Genomic DNA, 15288 nt, shown 5'->3' with positions numbered 1-15288 from the left:
CGTATTGAGGTGTGTACTTACTGTTAACTGGTAAACCGTATTGAGGTGTGTACTTACTGTTAACTGGTAAAACGTATTGAGGTGTGTACTTACTGTTCACTGGTAAAACGTATTGAGGTGTATACTTACGGTTAACTGGTCAAACGTATTGAGGTGTATAATTACTGTTAACTGGTAAACCGTATTGAGGTGTGTACTTACTGTTAACTGGTAAACCGTATTGAGGTGTGTACTTACTGTTAACTGGTAAAACGTATTGAGGTGTATACTTACGGTTAACTGGTCAAACGTATTGAGGTGTGTACTTACGGTTAACTGGTCAAACGTATTGAGGTGTATAATTACTGTTAACTGGTAAACCGTATTGAAGTGTGTACTTACTGTTAACTGGTAAACCGTATTGAGGTGTGTACTTACTGTTAACTGGTAAACCGTATTGAGGTGTATACTTACTGTTAACTGGTCAAATGTATTGAAGTGTGTACTTACGGTTAACTGGTAAAACGTATTGAAGTGTGTACTTACTGTTCACTGGTAAAATGTATTGAAGTATGTCCTTACTGTTAACTGGTAAAACGTATCGAAGTGTGTACTTACTGTCGACTGATAAATCGTATTGAAGTGTGTACTTACTGTTAACTGGTAAAATGTATTGAAGTGTATACTAACTGTTAACTGGTAAAACGTATTGAGGTCNAAACTTACCCTCGTCAATAGAAAGCTTTAGACATTCATACGTAAAATCTTACCCTCGTCTACAGAAAGCTTTAGACATTCAAACGTAAAAACTTACCCTCGTCAATAGAAAGCTTTAGACATTCATACGTAAAAACTTACCCTCGTCAATAGAAAGCTTTAGACATTCATACGTAAAAACTTACCCTCGTCAATAGAAAGCTTTAGACATTCATACGTAAAAACTTACCCTCGTCAATAGAAAGCTTTAGACATTCAAACGTAAAAACTTACCCTCGTCAATAGAAAGCTTTAGACATTCATACGTCGTCTTCACCAAAGATTTGCTACTTTCATCCACATTGCCAACAAAAAAGGTTTCATTCAAGTCTCCGTGGAATCCACGATGGAACGTTGTAATGTCAACTGTAAATAGAGAGATCACACAGGAACCATAACAACTACTGTATACCATGGATCATTGCCTAGTTAAACGTTAGTCCTTCACCTGAAAAATGTATATTTGCCCAGTGTTAATTTGCCCTTCACATGTAATGACTATATGTAGTATGTTGGGTATTAGTATTCACCGTTATGATAAAACTGCCCTCATTACAGACAGTAAAAAAAGGTAAAAGTGAAAGAATCAATAAATCCCTTCAGTACATTTTTACTTCAACAATTATAAACATATAATGACTGGTAAAACGTATTGAAGTGTGTACTTACTGTAAACTGGTAAAACGTATCAAGGTGTATACTTACTGTTAACTGGTAAAAGGTATTGAGGTGTATACTTACTGTTAACTGGTAAAACGTATTAAAGTGTGTACTTACTGTTAACTGGTAAACCTTATTGAGGTGTGTACTTACTGTTAACTGGTAAAACGTCTTGAGGTGTATACTTACTGTTAACTGGTAAAAGGTATTGAGGTGTATAGTTACTGTTAACTGGTAAAACGTATTGAGGTGTATACTTCCGGTTAACTGGTCAAACGTATTGAGGTGTATACTTACGGTTAACTGGTCAAACGTATTGAGGTGTATAATTACTGTTAACTGGTAAACCGTATTGAAGTGTGTACTTACTGTTAACTGGTAAAACGTATTGAAGTGTGTACTTACTGTTAACTGGTAACACGTATTGAAGTGTGTACTTACTGTTAACTATGTCTCCATCCTCTAGAGGTCTCATGTCTGGGATACCGTGGCATATCACTTCATTTACAGACCTGCACCACAGAGCAATGCACATGTGAGACACAGATGTATCTCAAGGTTTGTTTGTTTGTTTGGTGTTTAATGTTTTCACAACAACTAAGGTCCTATGCAAACTTGCCAACTCTCTCTATTTTGGAGGGAGACTAACGATTTTGGGCCCTAAAATTAAGCATTTTCAACCAGTGAATTTGCTAAACTATTCCTATATTGTAACATCTAATGATTTCAGCTGAAAGAACAGCTCAAAAATGCCATTTAAAAGTGTGGTTTTTCCCTAGGGTGTATGCACACATTTTATTTATACTTTTAATTCTGAGAATGCATAATCTCCCCCATGGAAATTTCAAAAGTTGGCAAGTAAGCCTATGGAGATGTATGTGTGTTAAGAGAGACATCAACATCACTGATAATAATATAATATACAACATTTGATGTGAGAATACTAAACAGAGAAACAGAAGAAAAACTTTAATTCTTACATCAGTTATGTTGCAGTTTATCTACAATATTAAAATTTGTCTAAAAGTTCAAAAGTAAGTAAATCTAAATTGTTATCATTGAAGTGTATAACAATCATACCAAACAATGAAAAGACCAAAACAAATTGCATTCATACCTACATACAATGACAATGCTATATACTTTAACAACATGTTTATACTTACGTACAACAGGACTTTGGAAATTCATAATAATTTAGAGGAGAAGGATAACATTCTCGATCCACACAGGCCTGTCAACAAAACCTCATGTTGTTTATACAGCTCAATTAATATTTAAGGAATATGATTGATTTATTAAATTTCAGTCGCAATTTCCTCTAGATATTTGTTCTCTACATTCTGAATTCACTCATACATTAAATACTTGACTGACTTGCTAATCACAACAGGCTTACTAGATAGTTGTACTCACTTTCCAGTAAGGTCTCAATTTTTCCTGACAAAGTTCAAATATTTTCTTGTTTTACATTAACACTTCATTAGAAACTGTGACAGAAATGAGAAGTTACCTCGTGGACAAGTCTGTCAATCTCTTCCGTTGTCACGCCCACATCAATGGCTGCTGCCCCTATGTCTAACACCTCCCGCCCAAGCTGCAATGAAATTTAGCTCTAATTCAGTACCAAGAACTAAATACATAGTCAAGTAAAAAGTTTAATTGTATGAATTAAGAGTTTTTAAAAAAAAATGCTTATATTGAAAAGAAGAAGAAAAAGGGTCCCCTGAACAAAAACAAAATATATCTTTCAATATTTCAACAGCTGTCAACTTTGAGCTTCACTGAAGAACTGGTGTTTCAATCAATTAAGGAGTTCTTACAAGTCGGAGCATTGTGTTCTATAGTTAGGATCCAGAGGGCGGACAAACATGCTAGGCATGTGTTAAAACCTGTTTATGTTTCAGCGCAGTAAAAACTGTCTACGTTTCAGCACATTTAAAATCTGTCTTTGTTTCAGCACAGTTAAAACTGTCTACGTTTCAGCACATTTAAAACCTGTCTATGTTTCAGCAGAATTAAAACCTGTCTATGTTTCAGCACAGTTAAAACCTGTCGATGTTTCAGCACAGTTAAAACCTGTCTATGTTTCAGCACAGTTAAAACTGTCTACCTTTCAGCGCATTTAAAACCTGTGTATGTTTCAGCACAGTTAAAACCTGTCTATGTTTCAGCAAAGTTAAAACTGTCTACCTTTCAGCACATTTAAAACCTGTGTATGTTTCAGCACAGTTAAAACCTGTCTATGTTTCAGCACAGTTAAAACCTGTCTATGTTTCAGCACAGCTAAAACCTGTCGATGTTTCAGCACAGTTAAAACCTGTCTATGTTTCAGCACAGCCTTTTGTTTTTTATCTAGCTATTGAAGTTTTCCATTTTACAGACACGTCTCCAGGCCACAATTGGGATGCTGATGCTGGTGATGAACATCCTTGTACATAAGATGTGCTGACACAAAAGGCAGATATTATGCTGAACAGAATATGTCCTTCTATAATGTATTCGATCTTTGCATATTGCAGAGTTATCTTCTCTTGTGAGCAGGTATTGATTGTTACGTCATTGGTTTGTGTGAGAAATTTACGTTGTTTTTCTCAAAAATTGATGAAGTTACTCTCACAAACCAATGATGTAACAATCAATACCTGCTCACAAGAGCAGATAACTTTGCAATATGCAAAGACGGAATAACCTTTTGTTTAACGCTGACTGTATGTACTGTAAAACACCTTTAAGCATTTTTTTGATTCTATAGAGCACTGTATAAATTTCATATCATATGAAGTTGTAAGGACTTCCTTTATCATTTTTAAACCAATGTGTTGGATATACTTACCTTACAAGCCACCCGAAGTCCCTCTTGTTCCTCGTCTGACAAAACCTTGATATTCGTTGTCCCTCGCATCTGTCTTTCAGAAACTGGCACACCTGTAACCATTGTAAATAAACAATACTGGCACACTTACAACAGTTACATGTAAACAACTTTTATATGTAAACAACACTGGCACACCTACAACTGTGATATAAAAACAACACTGGCACACCTACAACTGTTATATGTAAACAACACTGGCACACCTAAAACTGTTCTATGTAAACAACATTGGCACACCTACAACTGTTATATGTAAACAACACTGGCAAACCTACAACTGTTATATGTAAACAACACTGGCACACCTACAACTGTCATATAAAAACAACGCTGGCACACCTACAACTGTCATATAAAAACAACACTGGCACACCTATAACTGTTTTATGTAAACAACACTGGCACACCTACAACTGTTCTATATAAACAGCCTCAAAATTCATTAAAGAAAAAAATACTCTCAATTATTAAAACAGTATTTTTTGTTTTGGAAAAAAGAAAGACTCAAAATAATGTTTATTTTTACATACTGTAACATTTTACAATATGGAAAGTATGTGTCTCACCTTCAGGATGGTCTGCATAGTCTGGCCTAGGTATGTGGTCAGGAACAATCCTTTTAGGTGTCTACAAATCATATTGTAACAATGACTGAACTTCACAAAACAATTTAAAAGTGTTGAAAATGCAAATATATAGATTTTGCTGAAGTCATTATTTGTAACTTTTCATTTTCCATTAGAATGTACCAGATAAGTATCAACAATTTTGACAGTGAGCTTTGCTGTGTAGATTAGTACTCACCACCTTAGCTACCCGTACCCCTCCTGTGAACTTGAAGCCTGGCCATGGATTATACTGGTCCGATGTTTGCTTTTCATTCCCTTCTGTTATCAATAAAATCATCTGATGTAACTTTCTTACAACAATCATCTTGAGAATATTTTAAATGAGATTCTTCAAGTTGTCATCTTAATAAAATTAATTCATCTCAGACTGGAGTTGTCTTATGTACTGTTATCTCACACCGTGTGTGTCATATGTACTTTTATCTCAGACTGTGTGTGTCATATGTTCTTTTATCTCACAGAGTTTGTGCCTTATGTACTTTTTTCTCACAGAGTATGTGCATTATGTACTTTTATCTCAGACTGTGTGTGTCATATGTACTTTTATCTCACAGAGTTTGTGCCTTATGTACTTTTTTCTCACAGAGTATGTGTCTTACCGTATGTACTTTAATCTCTAATCTCACAGAGTATGAGCCTTATGTACTTTAATCTCCCAGAGTATGTGCCTTATGTACTTTAATCTCACAGAGTATGTGCATTATGTACTTTTATCTCACAGAGTATGTGCCTTATGTACTTTTTTCTCACAGAGTATGTGTCTTATGTACTTTTATCTCAGATTGTATGTGTCTTATGTACTTTTATCTCACAGAGTATGTGCCTTATGTACTTTTATCTGAGATTGTATTTGTCTTATGTACTTTTATCTGAGATTGTATTTGTCTTATGTACTTTTATCTGAGATTGTATTTGTCTTATGTACTTTTATCTGAGACTGTATGTGTCTTATGTACTTTTATCTTAGATTGTATTTGTCTTTTGTACTTTTATCTCAGACTGTATGTGCCTTATGTACTTTTATCTGAGATTGTATTTGTCTTATGTACTTTTATCTAAGATTGTGTGTCTTATGTACTTTTATCTAAGATTGTGTGCGTCTTATGTACTTTTATCTAAGATTGTGTGTGTCTTATGTACTTTTATCTAAGATTGTGTGTGTCTTATGTACTTTTATCTCAGACTGTATGTATCATATGTACTTTTATTTTAGACTGTATTCGTCATATGTACTTTTATCACAGACTGTATGTGTCTTATGTACTTTTATTTCAGACTGTATGTCATAAGTACTTTTATCTCAGATTGTATCTGTCTGATGTACTTTTATCTCAGATTGTGTGTGTCATATGTACTTTTACCTCAGACTGTATGTGTCATATGTACTTTTATTTTAGACTGTATGTGTCTTATGTACTTTTATCTCAGACTGTATGTGTCTTATGTACTTTTATCTTAGATTGTATGTGTTTTATGTACTTTTATCTGAGATTGTATTTGTCTTTTGTACTTTTATCTCAGATTGTATGTGTCTTACCGTATGTACCTTAATCTCAGATTGTATGTGTCTTATGTATATTTATCTCAGACTGTATGTGTCTTATGTACTTTTATCTCAGAGTATGTGTCTTATGTACTTTTATCTCAGAGTATGTGCCTTATGTACTTTAATCTCACAGAGTATGTGCCTTATGTACTTTTATCTCACAGAGTATGTGTCTTACCGTATGTACTTTAATCTCAGATTGTGTGTGTCTTACCGTATGTACTTTAATCTCAGATTGTGTGTGTCTTACCGTATGTACTTTAATCTCAGACTGTATGTGTCTTACCGTATGTGCTTTAATCTCAGACTGTATGTGTCTTACCGTATGTGCTTTAATCTCAGACTGTATGTGTCTTACCGTATGTGCTTTAATCTCAGACTGTATGTGTCTTACCGTATGTGCTTTAATCTCAGACTGTATGTGTCTTACCGTATGTGCTTTAATCTCAGACTGTATGTGTCTTACCGTATGTGCTTTAATCTCAGACTGTATGTGTCTTACCGTATGTACTTTAATCTAAGATTGTATGTGTCTTACCGTATGTACTTTTATCTTAGATTGTATGTGTCTTATGTACTTTTATCTTAGATTGTATGTGTTTTATGTACTTTTATCTGAGATTGTATTTGTCTATGTACTTTTATCTGAGATTGTATTTGTCTATGTACTTTTATCTGAGATTGTATTTGTCTTATGTACTTTTATCTCAGATTGTATTTGTCTTTTGTACTTTTATCTCAGATTGTATGTGTCTTACCGTATGTACTTTAATCTCAGATTGTGTGTGTCTTACCGTATGTACTTTAATCTCAGACTGTATGTGTCTTACCGTTCTTTAATCTCAGATTGTATGTGTCTTACTGTGTGTACTTTAATCTCAGATTGTATGTGTCTTACTGTGTGTACTTTAATCTCAGATTGTATGTGTCTTACCGTATGTACTTTTATTTCAGATCGTATGTGTCTTACCGTATGTACTTTTATCTCAGACTGTATGTGTCTTATGTACTTTTATTTCACAGAGTATGTGTCTTATGTACTTTTATTTCACAGAGTATGTGTCTTACCGTATGTACTTTTATTCAGATTGTATGTGTCTTACCGTATGTACTTTTATCTCAGACTGTATGTGTCTTATGTACTTTTATCTCAAGACTATTTATGTTTTTATGTACTTTATTTAGACTGTTTTATATTGTGCCTTATACTTTTGATAATCATACCATTGTTTTCATGTGTATATTGCAATGATATTTTATTTCCACTTCATGTACATACAAATGTATTATTCTTTTGTTACATTTTTGTTTACTGTAATTTGCACACACAGATGTTTTTATGTAATCAGAGTACAGTTTCATACTTACGGACTAACTTGTGAATTTTCTTGTGTTCAGACCAAAACATCTTGAAACAGTCCTAGCAAATACAAATGAAATATGTTAAGCATGTTACTTGGCAAGAAATCCATTGTCATTGTAATGGTATCCAAGGAGATAATGATGTTAGACATAGCTTACATATGTGGTTTTAAAATCAGTCAGATAAGGCTCCATGATCTTCAAACAATGCAATCATAGAAAGCCCAATACATCTACATGTATGTATTATCAAGCACGAAACAGGTGACTTGAAATATGATAGCTACAACTGACCACCTTGTTCATGATGGCAGATGTTTCTGTGTTATCAAAATCGAATTATCAAATACATGTATTATACTAAATCATTGTTATGTTATCAATAAACTTTGTATGTTAATATGCTCCTTTTGTGATTGTACGTGTGTGTTTGAGTGTATGGATCTGTACATGTGTGTTTGAGTGTATGGATCTGTACATGTGTGTTTGAGTGTATGGATCTGTACATGTGTGTTTGAGTGTATAAGCATGTACATGTGTGTTTGAGTGTATGGGCAGGTACATGTGTGTTTGAGTGTATAAGCAAGTACATGTGTGTTTGAGTGTATGGGCGTGTACATGTGTGTTTGAGTGTATGGGTCTGTACGTGTGTGTTTGAGTGTATGGGCGTGTACATGTGGGTTTGAGTGTATGGATCTGTACGTGTGTGTTTGAGTGTATGGGCGTGTACATGTGTGTTTGAGAGTATGGGCATTTACATGTGTGTTTGAGTGTATGGGCATGTACATGTGTGTTTGAGTGTATGGATCTGTTCATGTGTGTTTGAGTGTATGGGCGTGTACATGTGTGTTTGAGTGTGTGGGCATTTACATGTGTGTTTGAGTGTATGGGCATGTACATGTGTGTTTGAGTGTATAAGCAAGTACATGTGTGTTTGAGTGTATGGGTGTGTACATGTGTGTTTGAGTGTATGGGTGTGTGCATGTGTGTTTGAGTGTATGGATCTGTACATGTGTATTTGAGTGTATGGATCTGTACATGTGTGTTTGAATGTATGGATCTGTACATGTGTGTTTGAGTGTATGGGCAGGTACATGTGTGTTTGAGTGTATAAGCAAGTACATGTGTGTTTGAGTGTATGGGCGTGTACATGTGTGTTTGAGAGTATGGGCATTTACATGTGTGTTTGAGTGTATGGGCATGTACATGTGTGTTTGAGTGTATAAGCAAGTACATGTGTGTTTGAGTGTATGGGTGTGTACATGTGTGTTTGAGTGTATGGGTGTGTGCATGTGTGTTTGAGTGTATGGATCTGTACATGTGTGTTGGAGGGTATGGATCTGTACATGTGTGTTTGAGTGTATGGGCAGGTACATGTGTGTTTGAGTGTATAAGCAAGTACATGTGTGTTTGAGTGTATGGGTGTGTACATGTGTGTTTGAGTGTATGGGTCTGTACATGTGTGTTTGAGTGTATGGATCTGTTCATGTGTGTTTGAGCGTATGGGCGTGTACATGTGTGTTTGAGTGTATGGGCATGTACATGTGTGTTTGAGTGTATGGGTGTGTACATGTGTGTTTGAGTGTATGGGTGTGTACATGTGTGTTTGAGTGTATGGGTCTGTACGTGTGTGTTTGAGTGTATGGGCGTGTACATGTGTGTTTGAGTGTGTGGGCATTTACATGTGTGTTTGAGTGTATGGGCATGTACGTGTGTGTTTGAGTGTATGGGCATGTACATGTGTGTTTGAGTGTATGGATCTGTACATGTGTGCTTGAGTGTATGGATCTGTACATGTGTGTTTGAATGTATGGATCTGTACATGTGTGTTTGAGTGTATGGGTGTGTACATGTGTGTTTGAGTGTATGGGTCTGTACATGTGTGTTTGAGTGTATGGGCGTTAACTTGTGTGTTTGAGTGTATGGGCTTGTACTTGTGTGTTTGAGTGTATGGATCTGTAAATGTGTGTTTGATTGTATGGGCGTTAACTTGTGTGTTTGAGTGTATGGATCTGTACATGTGTGTTGGAGGGTATGGATCTGTACATGTGTGTTTGAGTGTATGGGTGTGTACATGTGTGTTTGAGTGTATGGATCTGTACATGTGTGCTTGAGTGTATGGATCTGTACATGTGTGTCTGAGTATATGGGCGGGTACATGTGTGTTTGAGTGTATGGGCATGTACATGTGTGTTTGAGTGTATGGATCTGTACGGGTGTGTTTGAGTGTATTGATCTGTACATGTGTGTTTGAGTGTATGGATCTGTTCATGTGTGTTTGAGTGTATGGGCGTGTACATGTGTGTTTGAGTGTGTGGGCATTTACATGTGTGTTTGAGTGTATGGGCATGTACGTGTGTGTTTGAGTGTATGGGCATGTACATGTGTGTTTGAGTGTATGGGTGTGTACATGTGTGTTTGAGTGTATGGGTGTGTACAGGTGTGTACGTGTGTGTTTGAGTGTATGGATCTGTACATGTGGGTTTGAGTGTATGGGCGGTAACTTGTGTGTTTGAGTGTATGGGCTTGTACTTGTGTGTTTGAGTGTATGGATCTGTACATGTGGGTTTGAGTGTATGGGCGTGTACATGTGTGTTTGAGTGTATGGGCATTTACATGTGTGTTTGAGTGTATGGGCATGTACATAGGTTTGAGTATATGGGCGTGTACATCTGTGTTTGAGTGTATGGGCGTGTACATCTGTGTTTGAGTGTATGGATCTGCACATGTTAGTTTGAGTGTATGGATCTGTATGTGTGTGTTTGAGTGTATTGATCTGTACATGTGTGTTTGAGTGTATGGATCTGTACATGTGTATTTGAGTGTATGGATCTGTACATGTGTGTTTGAGTGTATGGGCATGTACATGTGTGTTTGAGTGTATGGGTGTGTACATGTGTGTTTGAGTGTATGGATCTGTACATGTGTATTTGAGTGTATGGATCTGTACATGTGTGTTTGAGTGTATGGGCATGTACATGTGTGTTTGAGTGTATGGGTGTGTACATGTGTGTTTGAGTGTATGGATCTGTACATGTGTATTTGAGTGTATGGATCTGTACATGTGTGTTTGAGTGTATGGGCATGTACATGTGTGTTTGAGTGTATGGGTGTGTACATGTGTGTTTGAGTGTATGGATCTGTACATGTGTGTTTGAGTGTATGGATCTGTACATGTGTGTTTGAGTGTATGGGCATGTACATGTGTGTTTGAGTGTATGGGTGTGTACATGTGTGTTTGAGTGTATGGATCTGTACATGTGTGTTTGAGTGTATGGGTCTGTACATGTGTGTTTGAGTGTATGGGCATGTACATGTGTGTTTGAGTGTATGGGTGTGTACATGTGTGTTTGAGTGTATGGATCTGTACATGTGTATTTGAGTGTATGGATCTGTACATGTGTGTTTGAGTGTATGGGCATGTACATGTGTGTTTGAGTGTATGGGTGTGTACATGTGTGTTTGAGTGTATGGATCTGTACATGTGTGTTTGAGTGTATGGGTCTGTACATGTGTGTTTGAGTGTATGGATCTGTACATGTGTGTTTGAGTGTATGGGTGTGTACATGTGTGTTTGAGTGTATGGATCTGTACATGTGTGTTTGAGTGTAGGGCATGTACATGTGTGTTTGAGTGTATAAGCGTGTACATGTGTGTTTGAGTGTATGGATCTGTACATGTGTTTGAGTATATGGGCAGTTACATGTGTGTTTGAGTGTATGGGCGTGTATATGTGTGTTTGAGTGTATGGGCATGTACATGTGTGTTTGAGTGTATGGATCTGTATGTGTGTGTGTGAGTGTATGGGCGTGTATGTGTGTGTTTGAGTGTATGGGCATGTACATGTGTGTTTGAGTGTATGGATCTGTACGTGTGTGTGTGAGTGTATGGGCGTGTACATGTGTTTGAGTGTATGGATGTATACGTGTGTGTTTGAGTGTATGGGTGTATACATGTGTGTTTGAGATGGGCGTGTATATGTGTGTTTTGAGTGTATGGGCGTGTACATGTGTTTGAGTGTATGGGTGTATACGTGTGTGTTTGAGTGTATGGGCATGTACATGTGTTTGAGTGTATGGGCGTGTACATGTGTTTGAGTGTATGGGTGTATACGTGTGTGTTTGAGTGTATGGGTGTATACGTGTGTGTTTGAGTGTATGGGCGTGTACGTGTGTGTTTGAGTGTATGGGCGTGAACATGTGTTTGAGTGTATGGGCGTGTACGTGAGTGTTTGAGTATATGGGCGGGTACATGTGTTTGAGAGTATGGGCATGTACGTGTGTGTTTGAGTGTATGGGCATGTATGGGCGTGTATATGTGTGTTTGAGTGTATGGGCATGTACATGTGTGTTTGAGTATATGGATCTGTACATGTGTGTATTATCTATACACAAATGTTCTGAACTGTCCATTTCCTACAATAACTATAGTAAGATACTAAGTCTCAGTAATTTATACTTATACTATACATGTTTTTTTTATTAACTTATATATATACTGGTATGTGTGTATATATATTTTTTGCAATGGAACAGGAAAGAACTGTTTATTATATATAATAAATTAGGCAATTTCCATTGTTCAAGCCTTATTGATAACTATCAATAAGATAAATACTATCAATACTGGATACATAAAATTTTGAAATATATTACTTATTAATCTGTCCTATCCCCTTTTAAGGATATAGGTAATAATGCGATACATATCGACGGTGGTGGCATACGTCAGTTGGGACGTCTGATGTTTCCTCGGGCATCATCCTTTGCACATCAAGCAGATTTTAGTGTGTTTTTGTAATGTACATGTCGTAAGAATGCATGAATAAAGTAAGTTTTTAAGTTTTGGAAATAAGTGTATACATGTGTGGTGTATGTGTGAGTGAATACAAATATGTGTGGTTTATGTGTGAGTGAATATCAATATGTGTGGTGTATGTTTGAGTGGATATTGACATGTGTGGTGTGTGTTTCAGTATATATTGACATGTGAGGTGACTATGTTTCAGTGGATATTGACATGTGTGGTGTATGTTTGAGTGGATATTGACGTGTGAGGTGACTATGTTTCAGTGGATATTGACATGTGTGGTGACTATGTTTGAGTGGATATTGACATGTGTGGTGACTATGTTTCAGTGTATATTGACATGTATGGTGACTATGTTTGAGTGTATATTGACATGTGTTGTGACTGTGTTTCAGTGTATATTGACATGTGTGGTGACTGTGTTTGAGTGTATATTGACATGTGTGGTGACTATGTTTGAGTGGATATTGACATGTGTGGTGACTATGTTTGAGTGTATATTGACATGTATGGTGACTATGTTTGAGTGTGGATATTGACATGTGTGGTGACTGTGTTTGAGTGGATATTGACATGTGTGGTGACTGTGTTTGAGTGTATATTGACATGTGTTGTGACTATGTTTCAGTGTATATATTGACATGTGTGGTGACTATGTTTGAGTGGATATTGACATGTGTTGTGACTATGTTTGAGTGTATATTGACATGTATGGTGACTATGTTTCAGTGGATATTGACATGTGTGGTGACTATGTTTGAGTGTGGATATTGACATATGTGGTGACTATGTTTCAGTATATATTGACATGTGTGGTGACTATGTTTGAGTGGATATTGACATGTGGGGTGACTGTGTTTCAGTGTATATTGACATGTGAGGTGACTATGCTTGAGTGGATATTGACATGTGATGTGACTATGTTTGAGTGGATATTGACATGTGTTGTGACTATGTTTGAGTGGATATTGACATGTGTGGTGTATGTTTCAGTGTATATTGACATGGGTGGTGTATGTTTCAGTGGATATTGACATGTATGTATATTGACATGTGTTGTGACTATGTTTCAGTGGATATTGACATGTGTGGTGTATGTTTCAGTGGATATTGACATGTATGGTGACTATGTTTGAGTGGATATTGACATATGTGGTGACTATGTTTGAGTGGATATTGGCATGTGTGGTGACTATGTTTGAGTGGATATTAACATGTGTGGTGACTGTTTCAGTGGATATTAACATGTGTGGTGACTATGTTTGTGACATGTGTTGTGACTATGTTTGAGTGTATATTGACATGTGTTGTGGATGTTTCAGTGGATATTGACATGTGTTGTGACTATGTTTGAGTGGATATTGACATGTGAGGTGACTGTGTTTGAGTGGATATTGACATATGTGGTGACTATGTTTGAGTGGATATTGGCATGTGTGGTGACTATGTTTGAGTGGATATTAACATGTGTGGTGACTGTTTCAGTGGATATTAACATGTGTGGTGACTATGTTTGAGTGGATTTTGACATGTGTGGTGACTGTGTTTCAGTGGATATTGACATGTGAGGTGACTATGCTTGAGTGGATATTGACATGTGATGTGACTATGTTTGAGTGGATATTGACATGTGTAGTGACTGTGTTTCAGTGTATATTGACATGTGAGGTGACTATGCTTGAGTGGATATTGACATGTGATGTGACTATGTTTGAGTGGATATTGACATGTGTGGTGTATGTTTCAGTGTATATTGACATGGGTGGTGTATGTTTCAGTGGATATTGACATGTATGGTGACTATGTTTGAGTGGATATTGACATGTGTGGTGTATGTTTCAGTGTATATTGACATGGGTGGTGTATGTTTCAGTGGATATTGACATGTATGTATATTGACATGTGTTGTGACTATGTTTCAGTGGATATTGACATGTATGGTGACTATTTTTCAGTGTATATTGACATGTGTGGTGTATGTTTCAGTGTATATTGACATGGGTGGTGTATGTTTCAGTGGATATTGACATGTATGGTGACTATGTTTGAGTGGATATTAACATGTGTGGTGACTGTTTCAGTGGATATTAACATGTGTGGTGACTATGTTTGAGTGGATTTTGACATGTGTGGTGACTGTGTTTCAGTGGATATTGACATGTGAGGTGACTATGCTTGAGTGGATATTGACATGTGATGTGACTATGTTTGAGTGGATATTGACATGTGAGGTGACTATGTTTGAGTGGATATTGACATGTGTGGTGACTATGTTTGAGTGTATATTGACATGTGTTTTGACTATGTTTGAGTGTATATTAACATGTGTGGGGACTATGTTTGAGTGGATATTGACATGTGTGGCGTATGTTTCAGTGTATATTGACATGTGTGGTGTATGTTTCAGTGTATATTGACATGGGTGGTGTATGTTTCAGTGGATATTGACATGTATGTATATTGACATGTGTTGTGACTATGTTTCAGTGTATATTGACATGTGTGGTGTATGTTTCAGTGTATATTGACATGTGTGGTGTATGTTTCAGTGGATATTGACATGTGTTGTGACTATGTTTGAGTGTATATTGACATGTGTGGTGACTATGTTTGAGTGGATATTGACATGTGTGGTGACTATGTTTGAGTGGATATTGACATGTGTGGTG

At 36.5% G+C, this 15288-nt stretch overlaps 1 protein-coding gene across 1 annotated transcript in view; it reads right to left on the bottom strand.

Annotated features, from left to right (window-relative positions):
• The window catches only part of LOC110454059 (methionine aminopeptidase 1-like), a 24200-nt gene that overhangs the window by 5934 nt on the left and 2978 nt on the right, over positions 1-15288 (bottom strand). The window contains exons 2-9 of the mRNA XM_021503401.1: positions 7817-7868; positions 5078-5160; positions 4840-4900; positions 4232-4323; positions 2909-2992; positions 2562-2629; positions 1837-1907; positions 970-1101 (exon numbers count right to left, since the gene is read on the bottom strand). Coding sequence (XP_021359076.1) covers positions 970-1101; positions 1837-1907; positions 2562-2629; positions 2909-2992; positions 4232-4323; positions 4840-4900; positions 5078-5160; positions 7817-7868 — 643 coding nt within the window. The remainder of the gene's footprint in view (positions 1-969; positions 1102-1836; positions 1908-2561; positions 2630-2908; positions 2993-4231; positions 4324-4839; positions 4901-5077; positions 5161-7816; positions 7869-15288) is intronic.

This window comes from Mizuhopecten yessoensis, unplaced genomic scaffold, assembly GCF_002113885.1.
Source record: "Mizuhopecten yessoensis strain PY_sf001 unplaced genomic scaffold, ASM211388v2 scaffold897, whole genome shotgun sequence".
NCBI lineage: Eukaryota > Metazoa > Mollusca > Bivalvia > Pectinida > Pectinidae > Mizuhopecten > Mizuhopecten yessoensis.
Note: the sequence above shows the minus strand (reverse complement) of the source record. Positions and strands in the feature narration are given on the sequence as shown.